The sequence below is a fragment of the Tinamus guttatus genome, unplaced genomic scaffold (genome assembly GCF_059628265.1).
Source record: "Tinamus guttatus ecotype Peru unplaced genomic scaffold, ASM5962826v1 Tinamus_guttatus_pri_ptg000052l, whole genome shotgun sequence".
Lineage (NCBI taxonomy): Eukaryota > Metazoa > Chordata > Aves > Tinamiformes > Tinamidae > Tinamus > Tinamus guttatus.
The window spans coordinates 6,076,718-6,097,904 of NW_028288586.1; the positions used below are offsets into that span (position 1 = coordinate 6,076,718).

A 21,187-nucleotide genomic window follows, 5' to 3' on the forward strand; every position below is an offset into this window, starting at 1 on the left:
GAAAGATGGAGGTTTTGATGTTCCTTTTCCAATCTGGATTCTGTCCTATAAGTAATGTTCAGGAAGGGTGCCTGTAAGAAAGTCTTTTCTGTGATGAGGGGCTACAGTGTAAAACATTTTGGGACCTAATAAGCATGCGTATGTATCTCTGGTATTAATTTGGGTCACTTTTCTTTGGACTTGCCCTCGTTAGTCTATTCCATAAGCCAGATGTAATCACTCTAAAGCCTCCGAGACATACGATGGCTGTCTGTATGAGCAGGCATGTTCAGGCCCACCCTTGTCCACCGTGGTAGGGGGACACTAGGTCCCGTTGTTCATGTTCTGTTGGTGTGCACTAGCACCCTTTCTGAGCGTCTGTGCTATTCTATGGGTATGGGATTGGCTTCCTGTAGCTTGGAAGCTGGACAGATTTTTGGCTCTAGGACAGGACTGACCCACATGTAAAACATATATACAACTCTCCAGTGTGCAAGTGTGACACCTTATGACACCTTGTGTCTTAATCTGTGCTGATCCAATGAGGCGAGAGGTCCATTGAGACATACTTTATAACCAAGTGTCTTGACTTACTCCTGAGGCAGCAGAATGATATTAATTATAAATGCTCTTGGAATTTCTGCCAAGCTGAACCTTTTTTTTTTTTTCCTGCTGCTTTTGAGGTATCTCTTCTTTTAATCTTTTCAGACTATTAGCAGACTGCAGCCCGTGTTACTGGTGCTTTCGCTTAAATAGTCTGGCTTGATGTTTGTTGCTTTGTTATACTGTTAACTGCTGTGTTGGGATTTCCATGCATCTCTTGTGCCCTTGCTATCATCTTTGTCCCCAAAAGTGTAGCCTTTATTGTGCAACCCAGTGTTTTGTTTGAAGTTTCAAAGTGATTCTCATTTGCCATATCATGGCCAGCTAGCAGAGTTGAATTGTGTAGCAATGTAAAATTATTTAAAATTTATTTTGTCATTACTTTCTACTTAAATGCATAAGTGTATTAAGACTTCACATTGTTAGCAAACAAGAATCAAATAGCTTGATAACTACTTCCAGCATCTTGGAGATCTTACTCTTGCATCGTCAGGCAGAATTCCTTAAGATTCCCCACATCTTTTCTGAAAGGAAAAGAGACAAGTGCAATGGACAGAGTGCCATGTCAGTCGTTTCTTTCTGTCACAGTGAGAATCCCTGGTGCCCTATTGTAAATGTCTTTCTAGGACTCTGGCTATACTGAGTTTGGAACTTTGGGAATAAATCAGAGAATTGCCCTCAAAACTTAGGAAAAATTAAGATGGTCCAATCTACACAGTGCATATTGGGATGCAATAATGACTGAAGGAATGGAACAGCTTTTATATGAGGAGAGAGAAAATAGTTTATGTTCTTTAGCCTTAGAAGAAAGACAAATGTATATACCCATGGATGTATAAAACCCATGGATGCTGTGGAGAAATGTGTTGAGCACTGTTCTGCAGCATTTTTTTTCAGGGCATAACTGAGGGAATGTCATGACACTTGATCAAACAACAAGCTTAAAGTAAGCAGTTGAAGTTACTTTGTGGCAGTCATAGTCACTAATGGTTGAGAAGACGTAAGTGTGCACGGATTCAGAAAGGAATTGCCCAGATTCATGAAGGGGCAGGTCCACCAGTGATTACTAAACATTTCAGCTGAGTTTAGTAACCTGAATTCTGCCCACAAGTGGGGTTTATATTGAGGAATAGTAGAGCTGTATTTGAGCTGTTTTTAAATATCTGCTACTGACAGCTCCTTGTGGCATGCCTCATAACAAACTTTTAAATACAAGGTTTTTAAAAAATAGCCCCTAAACTCAGGCTGTTACAGCCCCTGCTCCCCAAGCCCCAAGGGAGAAGGAAGGGGAAAGCCCCCAAGGAAACAAACCCACGTGCCTTTCTGTGCCCCGCGCTGGGGGCTCCGTTATGTGGACGAGTGGGTAACCTCTCCGTTGGCACCAAGCAGGTAAGGCTCTGTGACCAGCATTCTGGTTGTTGCTCCACAGTCTCTTCATTTTCTGGTAAAACAGTTTTTAGATAAAATAATTTAGAAGTGTGTTTACCAATGATCAATTTTAGGCTCTTAAAACCTTTACAGTATTTGTTCTTAAATTCAGAAGTGTCACTTGCTCTTATGAAAACCTCACTTGCTTAGATTGGGTTAAAGATGTTTGTTTGCTGAAATGTTCTAGAAATCTAACATTTTTAGTCCTCTTTCTGTTTTTAAACAGAAGTAGGGTGGGTGACAATATTTTAAAGGGTGCTCAGTGATGGCCTCAATGATTGCCTCACCATTAACTGAAGTGCGAGCCAAAGTGTTCTTTACTATCCTCATTCTGAAAATTGGAGTCATGGAAATTATGCCTGTGGAAACTCCATGCCCTCTTAATGTATACTAGAAGAGAGGGAGTGTGTTAAGTCACAAAGCAACCAGGACATCATCAGGCCTGCGCTGAAAGTTTAATAGATAATATCCTGGGGGTATTTACAAGGGACTTGTTAACTTCTTGACTCATATTCTCCTTTTCCTTTTCAAACCTAGCAAAGGAAGTGCTGCTTATTCTTGAGGACTCCTAGCTATAAAAAATAGAGTAGGTTTGTTTAACTGTTTGAGGTTATAACTGACCAAATGGTCTGGGTAATATACCTTCAACATCTGAATTCTTGTATAAATAAGGCATAACTGATTTTTTTTTCTCCAGCTTAAAATGAAAGAAGCAGAAACCCTTAAAGTCCTGTTTGGTTTTGGAAAGTGTTAGAAAAAGTGTTTTAAAAAAATACAAATAGAAGTCCCAGCTGAACCTTAACCTGCTTGCTTAATATTTTCAAATTTAAGTGAATCTTTACAAAAAAAGGTAGCAGTGCGTGCATGTGGCCGAATTCAGCTGGTTTCAGTGCTGCTTCCTCACAACACTGAAAATCCGAGGATGTGGTTTTATAGTTGAATTAATCCAGCTTCCGTGTTGTCAACTGCCATTATGGTAGTACTGCAAAGAGTCAGTTCAGTTCACTGATTCAGCTGAAATTGAGTACAGCAAAGCAAAGAGATTTTAATTTTAATGAATTTGTGGATTTCTCTAATACTCTAGTAGGATTATCCCATGAGAAGGTTTGGAAATGCTTGTACAGCAATAGAGGGGAAGCCAAGGCCATTCAGCTGAGTAGTTACTTGCAGTTAAATTTGCATGAACTGGTATAGAAACTAACTCTGATCTTAGGCCCGCCACTTTTCACTGAGCCATCTACTCTTCAGATGGAAGGTGTGTTGTTTTTTTTTTTTTTTTGTGAGAGATTATATAAGAGCTCTTGCATAGTTTTTTCCTAAGTATTTCACCCAATTATGGTTGTAATGGTTAATGGTGTTTTGGACCAAAGTGTTCATTTAATGATCGAAAACCATGTCAAGAAGTGAGCTATCCCTTCTTGGAGACCAGAAAATTCTTCACATATGCTGAGGAATATCTTATTGATGATTTGGAGTTTAGAGTTTTTGGTCTGGGTGACTAGGCAACATTAATGAAATATGTGAGTCAGCAAACATGAAAGAAGTTTGTATGGATCTGCTCTGCGGTCTTGTTTGAAAATTTTGTTTTGTTGAAATATATTTGTTGAAATGCATACTGTTGCATTACATTACTGAGCCATCTTGTTTTTTTTTCCTTATAAAATATAATTTAATGCAATATAAAGTTGAGTTGTACTACTGTGTGGTGTGGTTGTTCTTTTTTTTTTTTTTTTTTTCCTCTTTCCTCTAACTTCCAGTCAAAAACAGTTTGGCTTGGTGGTAATTAGTTACAACAGCTCCCAAATGGAAGAAAAACTGGGCTGTTGTCGAACAGGATTTGATACGCATGGAACAGTTAAGTAGTAATAAATTGCTTAGTAACTGAGTAATTTCACTCAGATATGTGCCAATCTTGCCTCTACATTGAAAACGTTTGGAAGAACTGAAGTGATGTTTGAAATTGCTTAGTGCTGGAGGTTTATTTTAATAACAATAATACTGACTTGGCCTGATCCTTGAACATTTATGGCTTGGTTTTATATCTCAGTGAATGATTTCATGTTCATTTATAATTTTTGTTGTGGGAGAGTTCCCAGAGGGGTGTATAGGAGAAGCACTAAGTGTCTCCAACTCCCTATTACATCTGCTGGAAGCAGCACTGGAAAGAGGCAGCGAAGGGCCCTGGAGCTGACCTGGGTTGGCCCTGTTAGGAGAAAGTGATTCAGAATACTGGATAAAAGCATTGCACTGAGAGGACAGCCAAATTTCTAACGTGGATTTTGGCATGAAGTCAGCAGAAGGGTACCTGTGGAAGGAGTCTCGGTAGACGGCAGCCTTTCAGAATGCTGGAGCAGGTCCTGTGAAGAAGCGTGATGTAGAAATGGGAAGAAATTCATGTTCTTATAGGAAGAATTCCATATTAATAGTTTTTTTTCTATGGCTTCATGAAATATATCACTCTGAAATACATTCCATTTTGAGAGGATGCAAAGGACATAGGACTGCTATGTAAAGACAAAACTTTTTTGTTTGATGTTATTATATGTCTGGATTTTTTTGTTTTTGTTTTGAAGAAATGTCTTGTACAACTATGTCTTGTTAACAAAGCATTGTGGAATGTTTTAATTATGCTGTAGGCACAACTGCAAATGTGTCTTTTTATTGTGGGGAAGGGTGGATGGAGATTTTTGATAATGTGCTACATTTATAATTACAGAGTATATCTAATCCCTTAATAAGGAAATACCTACTTTTAATAACATGAGATTTCAGAGTTCTTTTTGTGTGTTAGTTTAATAGCAAGACTGGCCTTGTTAACTTGTCAGCCCTTTTGAATGTGCATAAAGAATTTAGCCTTTTCTGAGCTTGTGGAAACCATAGTTTTTGGTTTTGTGGTGAAGCTGGTTAACAGCTAAAAGTTGCCACCACTGCCACACTGGAAATTGGTTTGGTGAGTTGATCTGAGTTAAAAATAACATAAATGGTTATTTTTAGCATGGGTCAGCTCATTGAGCTCCCTAAGGTCATATCAGCTGCGTGGTTTCATAAGCAGTTGAAGGGAGAATAGTGGCCTGAGGATGGGACTGAGCAACCAGGAGTATGACAGGGAGGTGAGATTTTTTTTTGAGATTTGATGCTAGAATGAGTATTTATTAAAACCATGGCCTGAAACTTTTAGTGTTTACTGCAAAAGGAGTCAGGTGTGACTGACATCCTGACATCCAGGATCTTAGAAATGCTATATGAGTTTCCAATACGATTCCAGGACTCTAAGATGTGGAAATTAAAATTAACTTTATGGCTGTCCATTCACTACATCTTTGAACTTTAGAATGATAAAGGTAACTGCACCTTTTCCTGGAATGGATAAATTCAAGGATCATATAGTAGATACATCAAAGTGGAGAAAATATTAGAAAGAGAGAGAGATGAAGAGAGGCCGATCTATCCTTGGCTTGCAGATATATTGGACTAGCACCATCTTCTGAATGTTTAGTACATTACAGCTTTATGTCATCAGTATGGCATTAAAGGACATTAGAAAATTCAGTTGAATGTCAGTAATCATAGTGCAATTATAGTTGTTTACGCTGTGCTGAGTTTATGAAATAGTTAAAAACAAAGAATATTTATAGTTGTGTTTTTGTTCTGCTTTTTAAATCTACATTCTAGAGAGTAGATCTAATGTCATACAGTGGTAAAATATTATGTGAAAAAGGTTATTTATTGAAGTTCAGAAACTTGCTGCTAGTACTTTAACTACATTAAGGTATTTTTATGTGTCTTCTGTAATTCTGATAATATAACCTCATGCTGAATTAAATAAGGGCCTTTTGAAATTTTTCTGTCAGCAAGCTTAATTTCAGAGTTTGGAAAGTTCTTATAGTTCAGTATAGTCAAGTTTAGAAATTATGGACGAAATTTTAATTTTTAATTGTAAAGAGAAATATATTTTTTGCAGTTAGACTCCTAAAAATTCATTCATCTAGATGAGTTCATAGGAGCATTTGAAAATATATGTTACGGTCACCGTGGTAATAAACCATAATTGTATGAAAATGTTTTTTAAGTAGTTATAAATTTCATGTACTGTTCTATGAAGAGTTATGTTTGTATGAGAAAATGCAAATTTAAGTAATGTATTTTTTTAAATTGAAAGTGTTGTTGAAGTGTTGTTAACTTGAAAATGAAGTATCTTTTCAGACTTTTTTGTCCTGTGTGTTTGTGTTTCTGCAGCTAGAGCTGCAGAGTTACAATAGAGCATAACAATGGGTACTTATTTTGTATTTGAGTTATGTTAGTTGATGAATAGGGTTGCTGTTTTTCTGATATGGGTACCCTAATGCTACTGCTGTAGTATGCCTAATTGCATTAGACATTTCATTTTCGAACTGTAGATGTGTTGGAGTGTGCCTGAAAGAACTAGAATTCTGATCTCTGTAGGTTATATTGTTGCTTGGCACCCTGGATTATGGTTTGTGTTGAGTAAAAATTAAAATGTTTTGCTTTTTCAATGTGGTTCTGGAAGGTAAGAGCTTCTTAACTGCCCCTGTGCTATGCTGATCATGATGATTGCTTAGTGATTCTAACTGAACTAATATAGCAATAAAAATCCAAGAGGGGATTTTCTTCAGTCCTGCTCATTTTCTTGTTTCTCCTTGTCTCCAGGAAATGGCTATTTAAAAAGATTTTTGGAGTCCAAATTAACAGTTCTAACTTAATAAGGAAGTGAAACTAATTGCCATGAAAATTCTGTTTGTCACTAAGATTAGAAGGCCTGAACACATAAAGCGATAAATTCACAGTTCAGCAGGACTTCATATGGTCTTAGGCAAGACTTTTAATTTATCTTTTGATACATAATTCATTTTTTCTATCTGTGAAAGTAAGGGTAGTATTTGCCTAATGTGTTGGGAAAAGAATCAGTCAGAAAATGATCTGTTAATAACTGCAAAGTAAATGGTGGTGGTAAGTGGTTGTCTCCAGGAACAGCATCAGTAAACAAGCTGTCATCTTCCCAGGTGTGGCTCGTAATCTTAGGACAATTTTGTAATATAGAAAGTAAAGACTAATTAACTAAAGGTGTGAAAATGAAGTACATTAAAGCCTTGTGTAGATGATGTTTTTTAGAGATGAAGTAGCATTAATTTGCTGTAGGTTAAGCTAGGCTGTTTATGCTGCATGCCAGTATGCACCTAGGCATCATGTACTCTTTCCTTCACACCTTGACTTGACCGGCTCCTCTTACCATAAGAGAACATTTCCTCAGGTCTGTGCACTGCAGGCAGTAAACAGAGATGCATGTTAAGTTTAGCTGTGTGGAAGCCAGTGCTGCACCTGAACTGCTGGCACCCAGATTAGTGCGTTTGAAGGTTTTCTCTGTGCCATGGTGCTGTCTGCAGTAGAGATGCATCTTTAATGTGTTTAGTCACTTGAGCTGCAGGGTGGGGAGAGGATGACAGGATTGACACACAGCTTTTGTCCTTCAGTCTTGCTTTCTGGGTCTTGAGGATGGCCTTTTAGAAAGGAAAAAAGAGGGAGCCTTGCCCCAGTTAAGTTTTAAACCCAAGATAATATTACAAGGTAACTCAGTTTGTATATTTTTGATAATACCATGTTTTATGAACATTTTCTTTGTTTTCACAAACAGCTAGATTAGGGATGGGGATAAGTATAGAGGTTTAAGGGAAGAGATCATATTCTAACTATCAGTGTAATCTTAGTTTGTTTAGACAACTGTAAAATCGCTGTAAGAACTTCTGCCAAGAATTTATGGAAAAGTGAAAATGGGAAATGTCTAGCTGAGAAAAAAATATTATATTCTCTTTAACTATCTCTTCAAGCTGTGTAAATCTGTCGTCGGTGTCATCCTCCTTTTTAAAAGGAACTTGTGCGTGTGGATATATATTTATATATATATATATATATATATATATATATATATATATTTTGTTTTCAGAAGAACTGTCCCTAGATATGTAAAGATGCATACTGCTGGTATTTCTGAAGGCTAACGTATCTGATTGAAAATAACTGTCATCTACCAGACATTGTGCGTGCTTGTTCTTAGGCAGGAACCCTGCCACACTGTGTCCTCCAAAGTCGGCCGCAGCTGCTGTGCCTGGGTAATTCCCACTGTGTCTGCTGTGTGTGTGTGTGTGTTGGGGGGGTGGCGTTGAGGAGCAGACTGAAATCCATTTTAAATCTTGGTTAGCTTTTAAATTGTGCTTATCATCATGACATCCAAAGAAGTATAAGAACAAGAATGTTTTTCTAATTTTAGGGGAAAGTGCTGTTATCTTTCAGAATCTGTTTAGCAGTATCTGAAAACCTCATTTGATAAGGAAGTTTTGTGTAGACAGTATAAGACTACTGCCACTTCTGCACTTTCAGATCAAATGAAAGAGAACTTGTTATTCTATCTTCTTACTATTTCTTGTGTTAGAACAAACTATTAGCCCAAAATCCTTAACTTTTTTTTTTTTGTGTGTGTGTGTGTGTGTGTGTGTGTGTGTGTGTGTGTGTGACTTATTCCAGAAATTTTGTCTCTTTAGAAGAAAAAGAATTCCACATTGGCTTTGTGCAAATAAATTGAGACTTAGGAGTGGTGCATGCAAACAGGCAAGCCTCACTTCGCAATCAAGTCTGTTTTTAACTAGAGAGATTTGGAAACTGCTCACTTTGCATTTCCTGTGTAGGGCATTATTTTTCTTGTCATTTTCCTTTTACCCTGCACGTATTTGCTTCTTGCTTTTGAAAGAGCTTAGCTTAGAAATATAGCGTTCAGGAAGTGATGTTTTTGATACCTCTAATTTCTTAGAGGAGGAAGTGTTACAATGTTTTGTGTAAATTACAGGTGTGTTAAGCTGTATTTTTTCATTACTTTCGGATCAATAATTTCCTATTGTAGCTGGAAATGTTAAATGTAGTTGTTTAAAGAGCAGCACCCGCTGTTATTACTCCTTAGCAAGTCTTCTAATACAACATTTGATTTGTTACTATATCCTCGTAGGGAAGCATCAGCAGTAGAGTGTACATGACAGTGAGAAAGTAAACACAGGCTTGCAATCAAATTAATGTATTTCATCTGTCTTCAACTAATAACAATCTGTCATGCTATCTATCTGAGAAGGGGCATAAACAGTTTATTTTGTGTTTGGAATAACTTCCTGGAGGTAGTTAATGTGACATGTAGTTTGTCTGACATGAGTATAACCAGATCAACACTCTAGATGTTTTCTTGATAACCTAAAAAAATTACTGAGAAAATCTGTACTGGAACTGTATTTATATTTTGTTTTGAGCTTCCTTAAATCAGAGCAGTGGCATAGTTTTCAGGACTTCCCATGAAAGAGTGTTCTTTTCTTGGCACTTACACAGTTCTAGTGTGAGAAAAAGATTGAACGTATTAATAAAAAATTAACTATTAAAATTGCAGTCTGCACTCTGACATTGAGCTTTGAGTATTCAGCTTTAAAAAAGTGTGTCCTATATTAATTTAAAATTAACCAAAGCAACTCATATTTTAAAAGTTGAGTGAAAGACAAAGCCTGATACTGCTAGAGAAGTGATTTAATGAATATACCGTGCAGTTTGTTATTGATTATTATTCTTATTTCTATTCTTTAACTCTATTGCAGAAAATTATTACTTTCACAGAAAGAACTTTTGTGTCCTATTAGAAAATGCAAGTGCACTTGCTTGAAATTACAGCTCATTCAAATATTCCTTAAAAATTAAGGCTGAAATAAATAGCTCTGTAACTTAGTAGGAAAACAGTTAAGTTACTGGTAAGCTGGGCAATAAAATAAAATAAAATAAAATAAAATAAAAGTTTTTTTTTTTTTTTTTTTTTTTTCCTCCCATTTTCTTTGGAGTGATGGTGGAAGTAGCTGAAAAACCAGGCAGTTTTGCTTATGGCACTAGAGGCCTGAGAGGGGCTCTTTTTGGCCAGAGCTGGGGGAGCTGCCAAGATGCGCTCCGCTGAGGTGTTATGAGGCAGCGCGCTCTTAACAACCAGACATGATAAACTGGGCAGTAAATCCTGCCCTCAGGATGCATCATGGTTACTCTAACGGATGGTGGATATTTGGGCACACGTTAGGAAAAAGCTCTTGCCTGTTCCCTTCTTCGTGCACTTTGCCTTACGCACAGCAGAAGCAGAACCTTTACAGTCGGGCACTGAACTGCATGGTGAACACTGTATCCTGTCCTGCCTGAAACTAATACTGGGTAACAGGGCTGGCTTTTCCTCTCTAGTAGGTGTTCAGGTGCTAGAGCGAGATCTGTTCTTAACTGTATTTGAAATTATAATAAAAATAGGATGAAAAAAGAAATTATCTCGTATAGCCCCCCTTTTTATGACCCTGGAGTATTTTCAGAGGAGAAAATATGTACGTAATTTTAAGCACACGTAAATCAAATTTATTAATTATTAAAGTATTTTACTTGTCATGTCTGTGTGGGCTAATCGTGATAGCTCATTATTTAAACATTATGTAATTGTATACCTTGTGTGAACAGCTGCAAATACTTTGCAGAAAGATTTATATATTTTTTTCACAACATACTATAAAAGAATATATTTTTGTGCACTACCATGGATTAATAACTCATAAGTTTAAAACTAACCTTAATAATATTAAAATATGAAATTGTTATAATATATATGATAATTATAAAATTAGATTGTTGTAAATTCATTTATGTATTAATACCAATTTTAGTGGCAAACACTGTAATTTTTGATAAAAGGAAAAGTTCAGCTTAAACAGAAGAACTGACTGTTCATAGACTCAGTTATTACGACAGCAAACTTTGAAAGCGAAAGGGTATCAGATTTGGGTGGACAGGCGTCCTTTTAGTGTTAGTCTCTATAGACTATCTTTAGTGTTTTTTTCATATGTGTAGTTTAAGAAAGGGCTTGGTTAGTTATGGCTAATGTAATCAACCAAAATGAATGTATAGTGCCTTATAGGTTACAAGTGGAATCTCAATGATCCAGGAGAAATGCCAACAAACTGTTAAACATTCACACTCGCTTAGCATACGTTATGCGTGCTCCTCTGCTGTTTATGCCACTTAGAGCAAGTACTGCCACTATTTTTTCAGCTGCCTAGAACTACCTGTACAAGCTACATATTCGTGTTTCTTCCAGAATTACTTGAAGGAAAGATCCACGCAAAAAGGGATGTTTTTCTACTTTTGAAAACTGTAGTTTTACGTGGAGTTCTTTTCCAGTGTTGTTATGAAAGAAGAGACTGGCAGCCCTGGGGGCAAGACTGGCAAGGGGGCAAGAAGAGATAAATAGCATGAGTAGCAGCCTTTACGTCCTGCATAAAAGTGTGTATGTGTGGGTTTTTTTTTTTTTGGTAACAGTGTATGTGTATATATATGTGTATGTATGTAAATCAAAATAAATGGTTATCACATTTTGTGGCATTTTGAATGGTTATAAAAACAGCATTCCTCATTTGACTGATTGGTGATAGATATTTCAAAATGCTTTCTGGCTTGTTTATATCTGTTGTTTTACTCTGGCAAGTTGTTATATATGTTTGATTATTGCCTTTATTTTAAGATGATACAGCTGTGGAATTTGATGCCATACTTTATTCCTTGAAGTAAACTCTAATGATCTAATAATATTTGTTCTAGTTCATTTCATTGAAGTGGCTAAGCTAGGCTAGTATTTAAGCTGCTTGACTATTATTTTTTCACATATTTAGGGTGTTTTAAAATGGAAATGGTAATTTTTCCCTGCACAGTGGTGCTAAGTAGCTTGTTCCAAGCCTTTTCTATCTTAGAAAAAGGGTACATACATCTAAATAGCATAAGAGAAAGAAATTTGGCCTTATTTACTGCTAGTAGTTTGAGTCTCATGTCAAAAATAGCAGAATTATTCAATCAAGACTGAACAGCTTTCAACAGCTGTGTGTGCTGAAGTACCCATTTGTGTTTAGCTAGCTAGTGCCTCTTTATATCTTTCTGTTCTGGAGCTGTTAGTCAAAAAAATATTTCACTTTAAAATTATATAGGGATTCGACTTAGACCCCTTATTCTGCTCAGCATTTTTCTCAGTGTTGTGGGGTGGGTATAGTCTGCCTTTTCCATTCTAGTAAAGCATGGTCTGTGCACATCCCATTGCAAATAAGGTTACATATAGCAGTATTTCAAAAGAGAGTGGAAATTTTGTTTATATAAATTAACTGTAGATATGATCTAATCAGCTCTCTCTAGGCTTATCCTAAAACCATTATTTTGTCTCTGCCTCTTAAAGTTGCTCTTTTTTTTTTTTTTTGTTCCCTACAGAACTGCCTTTAGCAGTATTTAAATTTTTCTCTTTCCATGGATTCTACACTATCACTCTCACCGGTTGTTCTCACATTTTCAGGAGCTAGTCTGCTGCTAGAAAGAGCATCTGTTGGATTTCTTGGGAGTGCCAGGGGCTTTTCTTCTTGATTCTGTTTCATTTTTTTCCTTGCTCAAACTCTGCTTAATCTCACCTACCAGTAAATACTGATCTCTGTAGGCAGGGGCTTCCAAAGCCACGAGAAGCCAGCAAGCTTTACCTCTGCTTCTGCCACAGGGGACTCGGGTCTGTGCAATTTTCGTCTATCAGGAGAGATTTTGCATGGGGACCTGTGTCTGGCTTGGTAGAGTCATGTCCGAACTCCAGAAGTTCCTGAGCTGTTCTTATTTTGCTAGTATCTCTGTGGGATACCAGCACACATACAAGCACAGATCTGTTACTTATGGAGAACAATTTATTTCACTAGGTTTAACTGCCACCAATCTTCACACTATAGAGAAGCTGAAAAATGAATGTTTCATTTGATTCCAAAGAGAAGAAAAGTCAGGCTGAATTGCTAAGTTAGAAACAAACACATGGGAGAGGAAAAATAAGACAATAATAGTTTGAGAATATCCAACAATTCTGTAATTGTTTACTACAATTAATGCAAGTCAAGCAAATGGTTGCTGTATAGTCTAGGATTCAGGAATTATATTTATCCTATATTTTAACTGTTGTATTCCTTCTGCTTTAACTGATCTTCCTGTTGTTCCCATTTTAAAGAACTTAGAAATCATAGATCAAAGCAATATTCTGTAAAATTTGCATATTTTCTTATTGCTTTAGCTTTTCGTGATGGCAATACATGATTTTATTAAAATAGATACAAACTCTGCCACCTAGACATTTTCCCCAAAATACTGCCTTGTAACATTTGTCTATTTGGGGATTCTATTGTTTTTGAATGTTTATTTATTTATTACTATTTTTTGTGCCACATTTTGGCATTTCCTGATGGCTGTCTAGCCACCAGTTTAAATTCTACTTGATAAAAGCGTATCTGAGTTTTCTTCTGCCTTAGCCTTCTTTGGCATTCACTGCAGTGGATGGGGTGGTTGCACCATCTGGTGGGACAGCTTCAGTCCGGATCTTTCTCTAAATCATCATTTTCAATCTGTGTCCAAAGTCCAGTTTTGCATGTTCTTACTTTGTGTTTTTTTTTTTTCTTTTTTTGGGTAGATATGTCCTATCTTACCTATTGGCATAGTTAAACCTTTACAAAATTAAGATTTTGCATCTTAATTACTGAAATTTAATTTCCTTGGCAACTGCAATCTTATCTAGTCATTTACAATACTCTGCAAGTTCATTTTCCTGCTTTGTGAAAACCATGCTCTTTGCATCATTCTGTTTATTTTCCCTCTCAAGCTTGCTTTGCCTTTAAACTTTTTCATGGCTTGTATGCACCCTAATGCCATTGTTTGTCCCCCAGAAAACTCTTCTGGATGTTATATTGACTGACCTTACTAGCCCACACTGACCAGCTGCTAAAAGTATTCTTTTTTTCTCTGAAGTCCCCTTAGAAAAGCATTTTCACCCACAAATCCTTTCTTAAAGCCTTTTTGCTGTGCAATCTGTATAAAAGCTGGATAAGAGTTAATCTCTTGGTGGGCTGAGAATTTTTTCTATCCAGCTGACCAGTATCATCTTAAAATAAATAAATAAATGAAAAAGTCCCAGAGAGTAATTACTTGCTGTATTTCAGCTGATCTTCAGTAACTGTCTATAGCTGTGCTCTTAGCCTGTGGCAAATGCAAGGTAATTTGAGTTAGCATAGTCGTCTTTCATTGAGTGCAAACTGCAACTTTTTATAGTTAAATATTTATTAATGCTTGAAACCCCTTTCTTGTACTAAGACTGTGCCCTCTTTCATTGAGGGCTAATGTGACATGAATTGCCTGTGCATTTACTGTGAGCTTGAGAGTGTGCACATGGACAGTTACCTGGCACTTATCTGGCCTAACAGTAACTGCACAGTTCACAGCCGGCTGCCCATAATTCAGAAGGCACAAGGTGAAACAGCCTCCTAAGTGGGGGAAAAGAAAAAGGCAAAATTCAGAAATATATATATTTTTTTCCCACTTCCAGCATGTTAGGTTTTAGGTTCTTATGTTTTAATTTCTCTACTGTAATAAATATATGTTTTGTTGGCGTTGCATTATTATGGATATTTCTACAAATTAAAGAAAAGAAAGCTTTTGGGAATATGATTCTCAATGTGGTGGAGGCATTTTCTTCTTTAGAACTCCTTAACCTAGTGTCCCTCTGCTATCTACTCTATTTTTATTGGGAAAAAGAGTTTGAGAAAAACTTCTGCTTTTGTTTATGGACTTACATAAGCCTGTCATGCTAGCATTTAGGCTGTTTATTTAGGATGTATTTAAAGATAGGTATTTAAAGTTAGGATAGAACCGAAGAAATAGTGATCTGAAATTTGGAGGTGGTGATGGCCTCTAAAGGCTTGTCAAGTTAAAACAAAGAAAATGTTTAATTTTTCCTTAAATAGTGATCTCACTATTGTATTCTTCAGGCTTCACTTAAAGCAAATATGTGACGACTAAAAATAATAGTTAAAAATGATAAGGCCTAGATATGGCTGCATTTTATTCTCCAAAGTGTTTCGACAGAGGGTCTCTTTTCTGGTACAGATTTTTAAAAGAAACGAGTTAAGCAGCTGCTGTATTAGCTGTAGGAGTTTTATTTTTTAATGGGTATCAACTTTGGGATTTATCTTAAAAGTCTTTGTTCTTCCTATTTGCTGTGAAAAGAGATATATTCTACCTTCAATATTATGGAAAAACTGTACTATAAACATTAGTGTTAATAGCTTAGTATTTTAGTCCTTCACAAATTAATGCCTGTGGTAACTGGATGATTTTAAGCCTGTTCTTATAAACAAGGCCTTACTGATGTGCAAGGAACAGTAATATGTGGCAAGAGCTTCACATTAACCAAGGTAAGCAGTATAAATGGGGTGTAGGAATCCCCTGTTAGACTAAAAATCTCCAAGAGAAAATCTCTAGAGCCTACAAATTAAAGACCTCCAATATCATTTTAAAATAAAGCCTTTTATGTAGTATGAGAGCATTTTTTCAGCTGATAATCAAATGACACTATTATGCAGGCTTACTAGATTTGCAAATTTACAAGTTTTTACAAGTCAGTTGGGTCCCTTCCTCAGGAAATCAGTTTAAGTTTTTTTTTCCTGTATTGACTCAAAGAGCCTAGTTGTCCTTAAATCCTTCTGAATATATTTGCCTTATAATTTGACGGCATTGAGTCAACACCCTTATAGGAACTGTAATGCAATAAAAAGAGAAACTGTTCAATATAGTCTCCAGTTACCTTAGGATCAGATTGGGAGGAATTGGAATGTACACAATAAAACCTGTGCAAGACTTCAGTTCCAAGGTGGTTGGAAGCAACCAGTGCTTTTCAATGTAAAATATTGTTTGAAAGTTTTATTTTACTTCCAATAGGTATATGATGGTAAAAATGAAAACAATGCACGTGATTCTTGAAATAGAGCATTTTCGTGTTCTTAAGGTTTTTCTGAACCACTGTGTCCTGGTGAAATTGAAAACACTACATACAAATAACTGAACATGAATGCATTTACTCAGTTCGTTTTTAATTTAATGAATATTTTGCTCTACCATATTCTGCAATAAAATTCTTTATAACTCATTTGCATTTTTTACTTAGAGAAAAATATGTAGATCCAGACATGCTTGGTGAACACTACTATTACTTGTAAGAGTCTTTAGATTACATTGGAATATTCAGTATAATCATGCTGGCAAACAGAATGCTCGGAATGCAGTTCTGTCTCAGATTTTGCATGTATTTAATAGTAAAGGCATTGCAAACTGCTTGTGTGTATCCAAAAAGGCATTTATCTTTTACATTGGATGTGAATTTATGCATTTGACCATACAATTTAAATTGTGACTTCCTTTTAGTTTTTCAAATAAAAGCTGCTGTGATGGATTGTTTGTCTTTTGTCAGATAATGACAAAAAAGAAGGAAACTTGCATTTTTATATGTATATAAAGAAAAAGATTATCTGAGGTGTTTCCAATGAATATTTTCTAAGATAAATGTAAATAAATAGGCTTCACCCAAATAATTTTCCTTTTTTTATATATATTTATTTTTTAGTTGATTTGGAGCATATGCGCACAGTGAAACTTGACAAACACCAGCGATTCTGTCAGGAAAACAACTTCAGTAGTCATTTCGTGTCAGCCAAGACAGGCGATTCTGTAAGTAAGAAAAGATTTCTCTTTTTAGAAAACTTTTATTCTGAGATTTGATGCAGTCTACGTTGTACTCCCACATATCAAACCATTGAGAACTTTGGCAGATAAAGACACTTCCTGCTTGTCTGCTTGTGTGATAAACATACTCGCATGTACAGATCCTTTTTTTTTACTAATGGCAGTGGCTTCTAATCAGATTGGAAGTCTGAGGTATAGGTTTTAATATGAAAATGGCTTGGCATATACATCAGCTTGAAAAATGAGACCAGCTGGGTCTCTGCTTGTTGTCAGCCTGTAGTGAAATGTATTCCTTTGTTCCAGGTGAAGTTTTGTCTATAGACCACTGTTATATAGACTTCCAAAGTTGACAAAGTGATGAGATGGTGTTACAATCAAAATTTTTAACATGGGTCTCAAGCAAAGGGAGATGCTTCATCTGCATGTTTATTGAAATTTGAGGATGCTGCCCTTTTAAAACTTTACAAAGTACATTTTTGAACAATCATTTGGCTGTTCTATCTGAGATATTTAGATAGTTATTGTTGTTGGAAGGGCATGGAAGAAAAGGTGCTTTTTCTTTTTTTGTTCCTTTTTCTTCTTTTTTCTTTTCTTCCTTTCTCCAACTGGCTTCATCAGGCAACTTAACTTATATTGTTCTGCTTGATATCTTTTATTGAAGAGTAAGGCCATGCTGAATTATATAGAAGATTGATTTTGTGATAAAAATGGAATCATTAAGAGCTATAATGAGAGGTCATTGACTTTTGCAATGGACTGCCTAAGATTATAAGAAATTTGTTACTGTGTAAAAGTCTAAGAACACTGCCAGTACAAATGCAATGAATCTTGATTGTCCTTGTAGTTTGCGTTAAATCTGCTGGTATGGATTTTTCTTTATAAGCTTCAAATTTCTGTTTTTTTATGTTATAAACAGAAGAAAAATATATCTCTCTCGGTGAGATATATATCTCACATGAAAAAAATCCTTTTTTCACAAAATAGCAGCTCTTTAAAAATATTTGTACAGTTAATATTGCAACTGATTAATGAATCTTTACCATGTTTTTTGTAGTTGATTCATGAATTACAGCAATACTCATATGCGTGTGTATATGTGTGTGTGTGTGTGCTTATATATGTAGCTTCTGTTTCAAAATCTGCGGGCAAAAGAAGCTCTGAGATATAGTTTACAATAGTTCATTTTTATTTTCAGCATAGACTTGAATTAACTCTTTGACTTTTACAGCATGCTGGCATTTCAAAATCTTCCAGAGCTCCTTTATTTGGGTAGTTGCTCAAGGAGGACAGGTTATTTACTCTAGACAGTGATTTAAAAGGGGGGGCAATCCATTGCTACTGTGTATATAGACTAGGAGAGTCTTAAACACTCAGTTAAGTAGATTATTTGTTTTGTTTAAATCCTATCTTTCTAACAGGTTCATTTGGAAGTGCTAAATTTTCGTAACAGAACAGCTCAAGTGGCTCCTTAGAGGAGAGTTAAGTTTCATGAAAGACTTGCTGTAGTTTAGTGACCCGGTTGCCGCCCGCTGCGTGACTGCAGCCCTGAGCTCCTGCCTGAGGCTCTGTGTCTAAAACGTCCTCCTGGCCTGGGGATCTCGCCTGGGCTACCTGAGGGCCTGATGTGCGTTAAGGAGGTACCTCAAAAATCTGCCTGTTGGGGACTGCCCTTCTTGTCATGTGGATGCTGGTAGAATAGCCTAGACTAGACCAACTAGCTAAAGAAATGATTGAGGAGGCTACTGAGCTTTTGGGTAGTACCATTTTTTTTTTCTTTTCATTTAAGATGCCTAAAAGTGCTTACGTAAGTTTTTCCTTGAGGCTGATAACTGCCCCGCAGCAAGGCAATAATGTGCTAGTGGTTTACATTGAGCTCAGTGGCACAACCCTGTAGGTCGAGGATGTCGTTGTACAGTATATAGTGTTCAGCTGCAACACCAGTTTGAGAAAGTCCTTAAGATCTGCCATATTCTCTAGTCTGGTGTTCAATGCAGATGTCTAGACAGTCCAGTTGGTGGACTAGGTTGAGATGAAGGGAAGGCATCATTTAAGACAGCATTGCCATCCAGTGCTATCTGTCAGACTGGTCAAAGTGCAGCTCTGCTGGGCTGCTTCGTGCCAGGCTACATGTTGATGTTCCCCAGCTATTGCTGTTCAGATGTTTAAAATATTTAAGATATTTAAAATGATTTGTAAATACCTGAGGAAAAAATATATCATTGCTTGACTTTGGTATTGCTAACCTATTTACAAAGTGTTTGCAGTGGAGGTTTCGCTGATGTTCATGCACAGGTATGTTGTTCTGAGTTTCAAAAGCCTGCGTCTCTATTGCACAATACACTGTTAAAAAAATGTTTCTGTGCTAAACATGAGTGAATACCCTTATTCATATTTTATGGCACTGAGAGTAGTATTTGAGAGGTGGGTTGTGTAAAAGCTTGTTTAAATTTAGGTCTCTGGAGGCAAGGTAGAAGTGTTGCCTAACAATTTAGCATACTGTTCATTCCTTATACCATTGTTATTTTCTCATTTTTTAAACAAAATTGAATGTACCAGATCAGGTTATTTTCAGATATGTTTTATACAGGTCATAATTTTGTATATCTCATTGCTTAGAGTTCAAGAGTGGTTTGATATATTTGAAAGAACCTTGAGGATGTCTGTTTTTAATTGTTTATATTCAGTTAATTTTTTTCCATAGGTCTTCCTGTGTTTTCAGAGAATTGCTGCTGACATCCTTGGCATCAAATTAAACAAAGCAGAAATGGAACAATCACAGGTGATTTTCCAAAACGAACAACAAACAAAAAACCCTCCATGTTTTTCTTATGTATTTTACTTAGAGTGTCTGTGTGTGAATATGTGTGTGTGTGTGTGTGTATAAACTCGCTAAAAGTTAAAAGCTTTCCTCCAAAGCAAACTGCATCTGTTCTGGAGACAGTTATTAGCTTTTCTAATGGCATTTTTGCAACTTAATCTGCATTATCTTTATATACTTATATATATCTTTATATATCCAGAATGGTAAACTTGCTAAAACAAGCATACGTATGTTCAACAGATTAGAAAAAAGGACAGTGTGAGAGCTTTTTGTTTAAAAATATTTTCTATTTTTATTTATTTATTTATTACATACTAAAACTCTGTTATCTGCCATATATGGGTAGCATGGAAGACAATTTACAAGTTTCATAAGTTTAAGAGGGTATGAACTTTTGTGGTTGGAAATGTTGTCGATTGATGTTCCTTGTAAGCATTTAGGGGAAAAAATATTGTCAATCTCAGAGCCAGGAATTAACTGTGAAATCCTCTGTTTGGCTGAGCTCAGATTTTAGGTTTGATTGAAAGTCTACACAAGGAAAAGAACACAGGTCTTTCCTAAGTAGTGACTGCCTCAGGGATGGAATAGAGACATTTTTAGGTGCTGCTTCCTGACGAGAAGTAAGTCTATTTTGGATCAACGTACCCGTTTTCAAAAGCAGGTCTGAGGAAACATGCATCTAGCTGGCTATATTACAACTCCCTGGCTCCTGTAATTATCGTTCCAATCCCAAATAATTTCCCCCTAAAGCAGTTTCAGGACTTCTGCCCTTGCATTTCTTGCTCTGTCCTTTGTGTTATGAGTGTTATCTTGGATATTTTCTGGTGTTTTTCTGCTGTGAATAAGGCACGAGAGAGGAGAATATTTCACACCAGCAAATGGGATGGTCTAAGAGGTAGTTCTCCAGTCTCTTATCTTGAGTTCTGGTGAGGTAGAGATGTGAATGTAGCAGTTTTGTTGTGAACACATGGAAAAGCCCAGCTGTAACTGTAATTTCATTAAATTAATTACATTTTGCTTACCTGTATCTACCAGAATTTGCAAACACTTAGTTTATATTAGTGAATGTTGGGAGAACCAAAATGTGTTAATTGTTCAAGTAAGCAATCAAGCAAGACGTTTTCTAATTAAAGCCCCTTTTGCCATATCACCTCCTTCCCCATTCCTGCTTTTAAAAATAATTTTCCTGCCAGGATAACTGTGTGTTTAGGTTTAAACCAAAAGCATTCAGAAACCTCAGAGTAGCAGAGATTATGCTACTGAGGCAATCCTTACTGTATCACGACATTTGAGACTACAATGCTGTTATGTTAAATGCACTTTTTAAACCAAATACTAAGCCATGTTAGTGGCTTAGTATTCTGGAATTGCTAGTGGCTACTAATATTAAACATGACCCCAAAAATAAGTCAACAAATTTATTACAAAAAACTAAACATTTCTTATGTACAGCTTGGTCTCCTGCTTCTTGAAACACACAATAAATATGTAATTTCTGAAAGTGTTTCACCACGGCGATGTTTACAGGTTGTGTTGAAGTGGTCAAACAAAACTGTATTGCAAACAGGAAAAGGCTGGAACACACTTAGAGTTCATACCTAACGAGCAAAGCAAAATTGCTTGGAAAAACTTTAAATTGCAGCTAGAGGAATACTGCATGTGCTCCATACTGCTCCGTAATGACTGTGTATAAATAATTTGTCACAAGGAGTTGAATTTTGG

General features: G+C 36.2%; 1 protein-coding gene across 2 annotated transcripts in view; it reads left to right on the forward strand.

The window, feature by feature from the left end:
* Positions 1–21,187, forward strand: part of RAB28 (RAB28, member RAS oncogene family) — a 62,146-nt gene that overhangs the window by 34,952 nt on the left and 6,007 nt on the right. For both annotated transcript variants that reach the window (XM_088539990.1, XM_088539989.1), the window contains exons 5-6: positions 16,526–16,629; positions 19,346–19,423. In XM_088539990.1, coding sequence (XP_088396116.1) covers positions 16,526–16,629; positions 19,346–19,423 — 182 coding nt within the window. The remainder of the gene's footprint in view (positions 1–16,525; positions 16,630–19,345; positions 19,424–21,187) is intronic.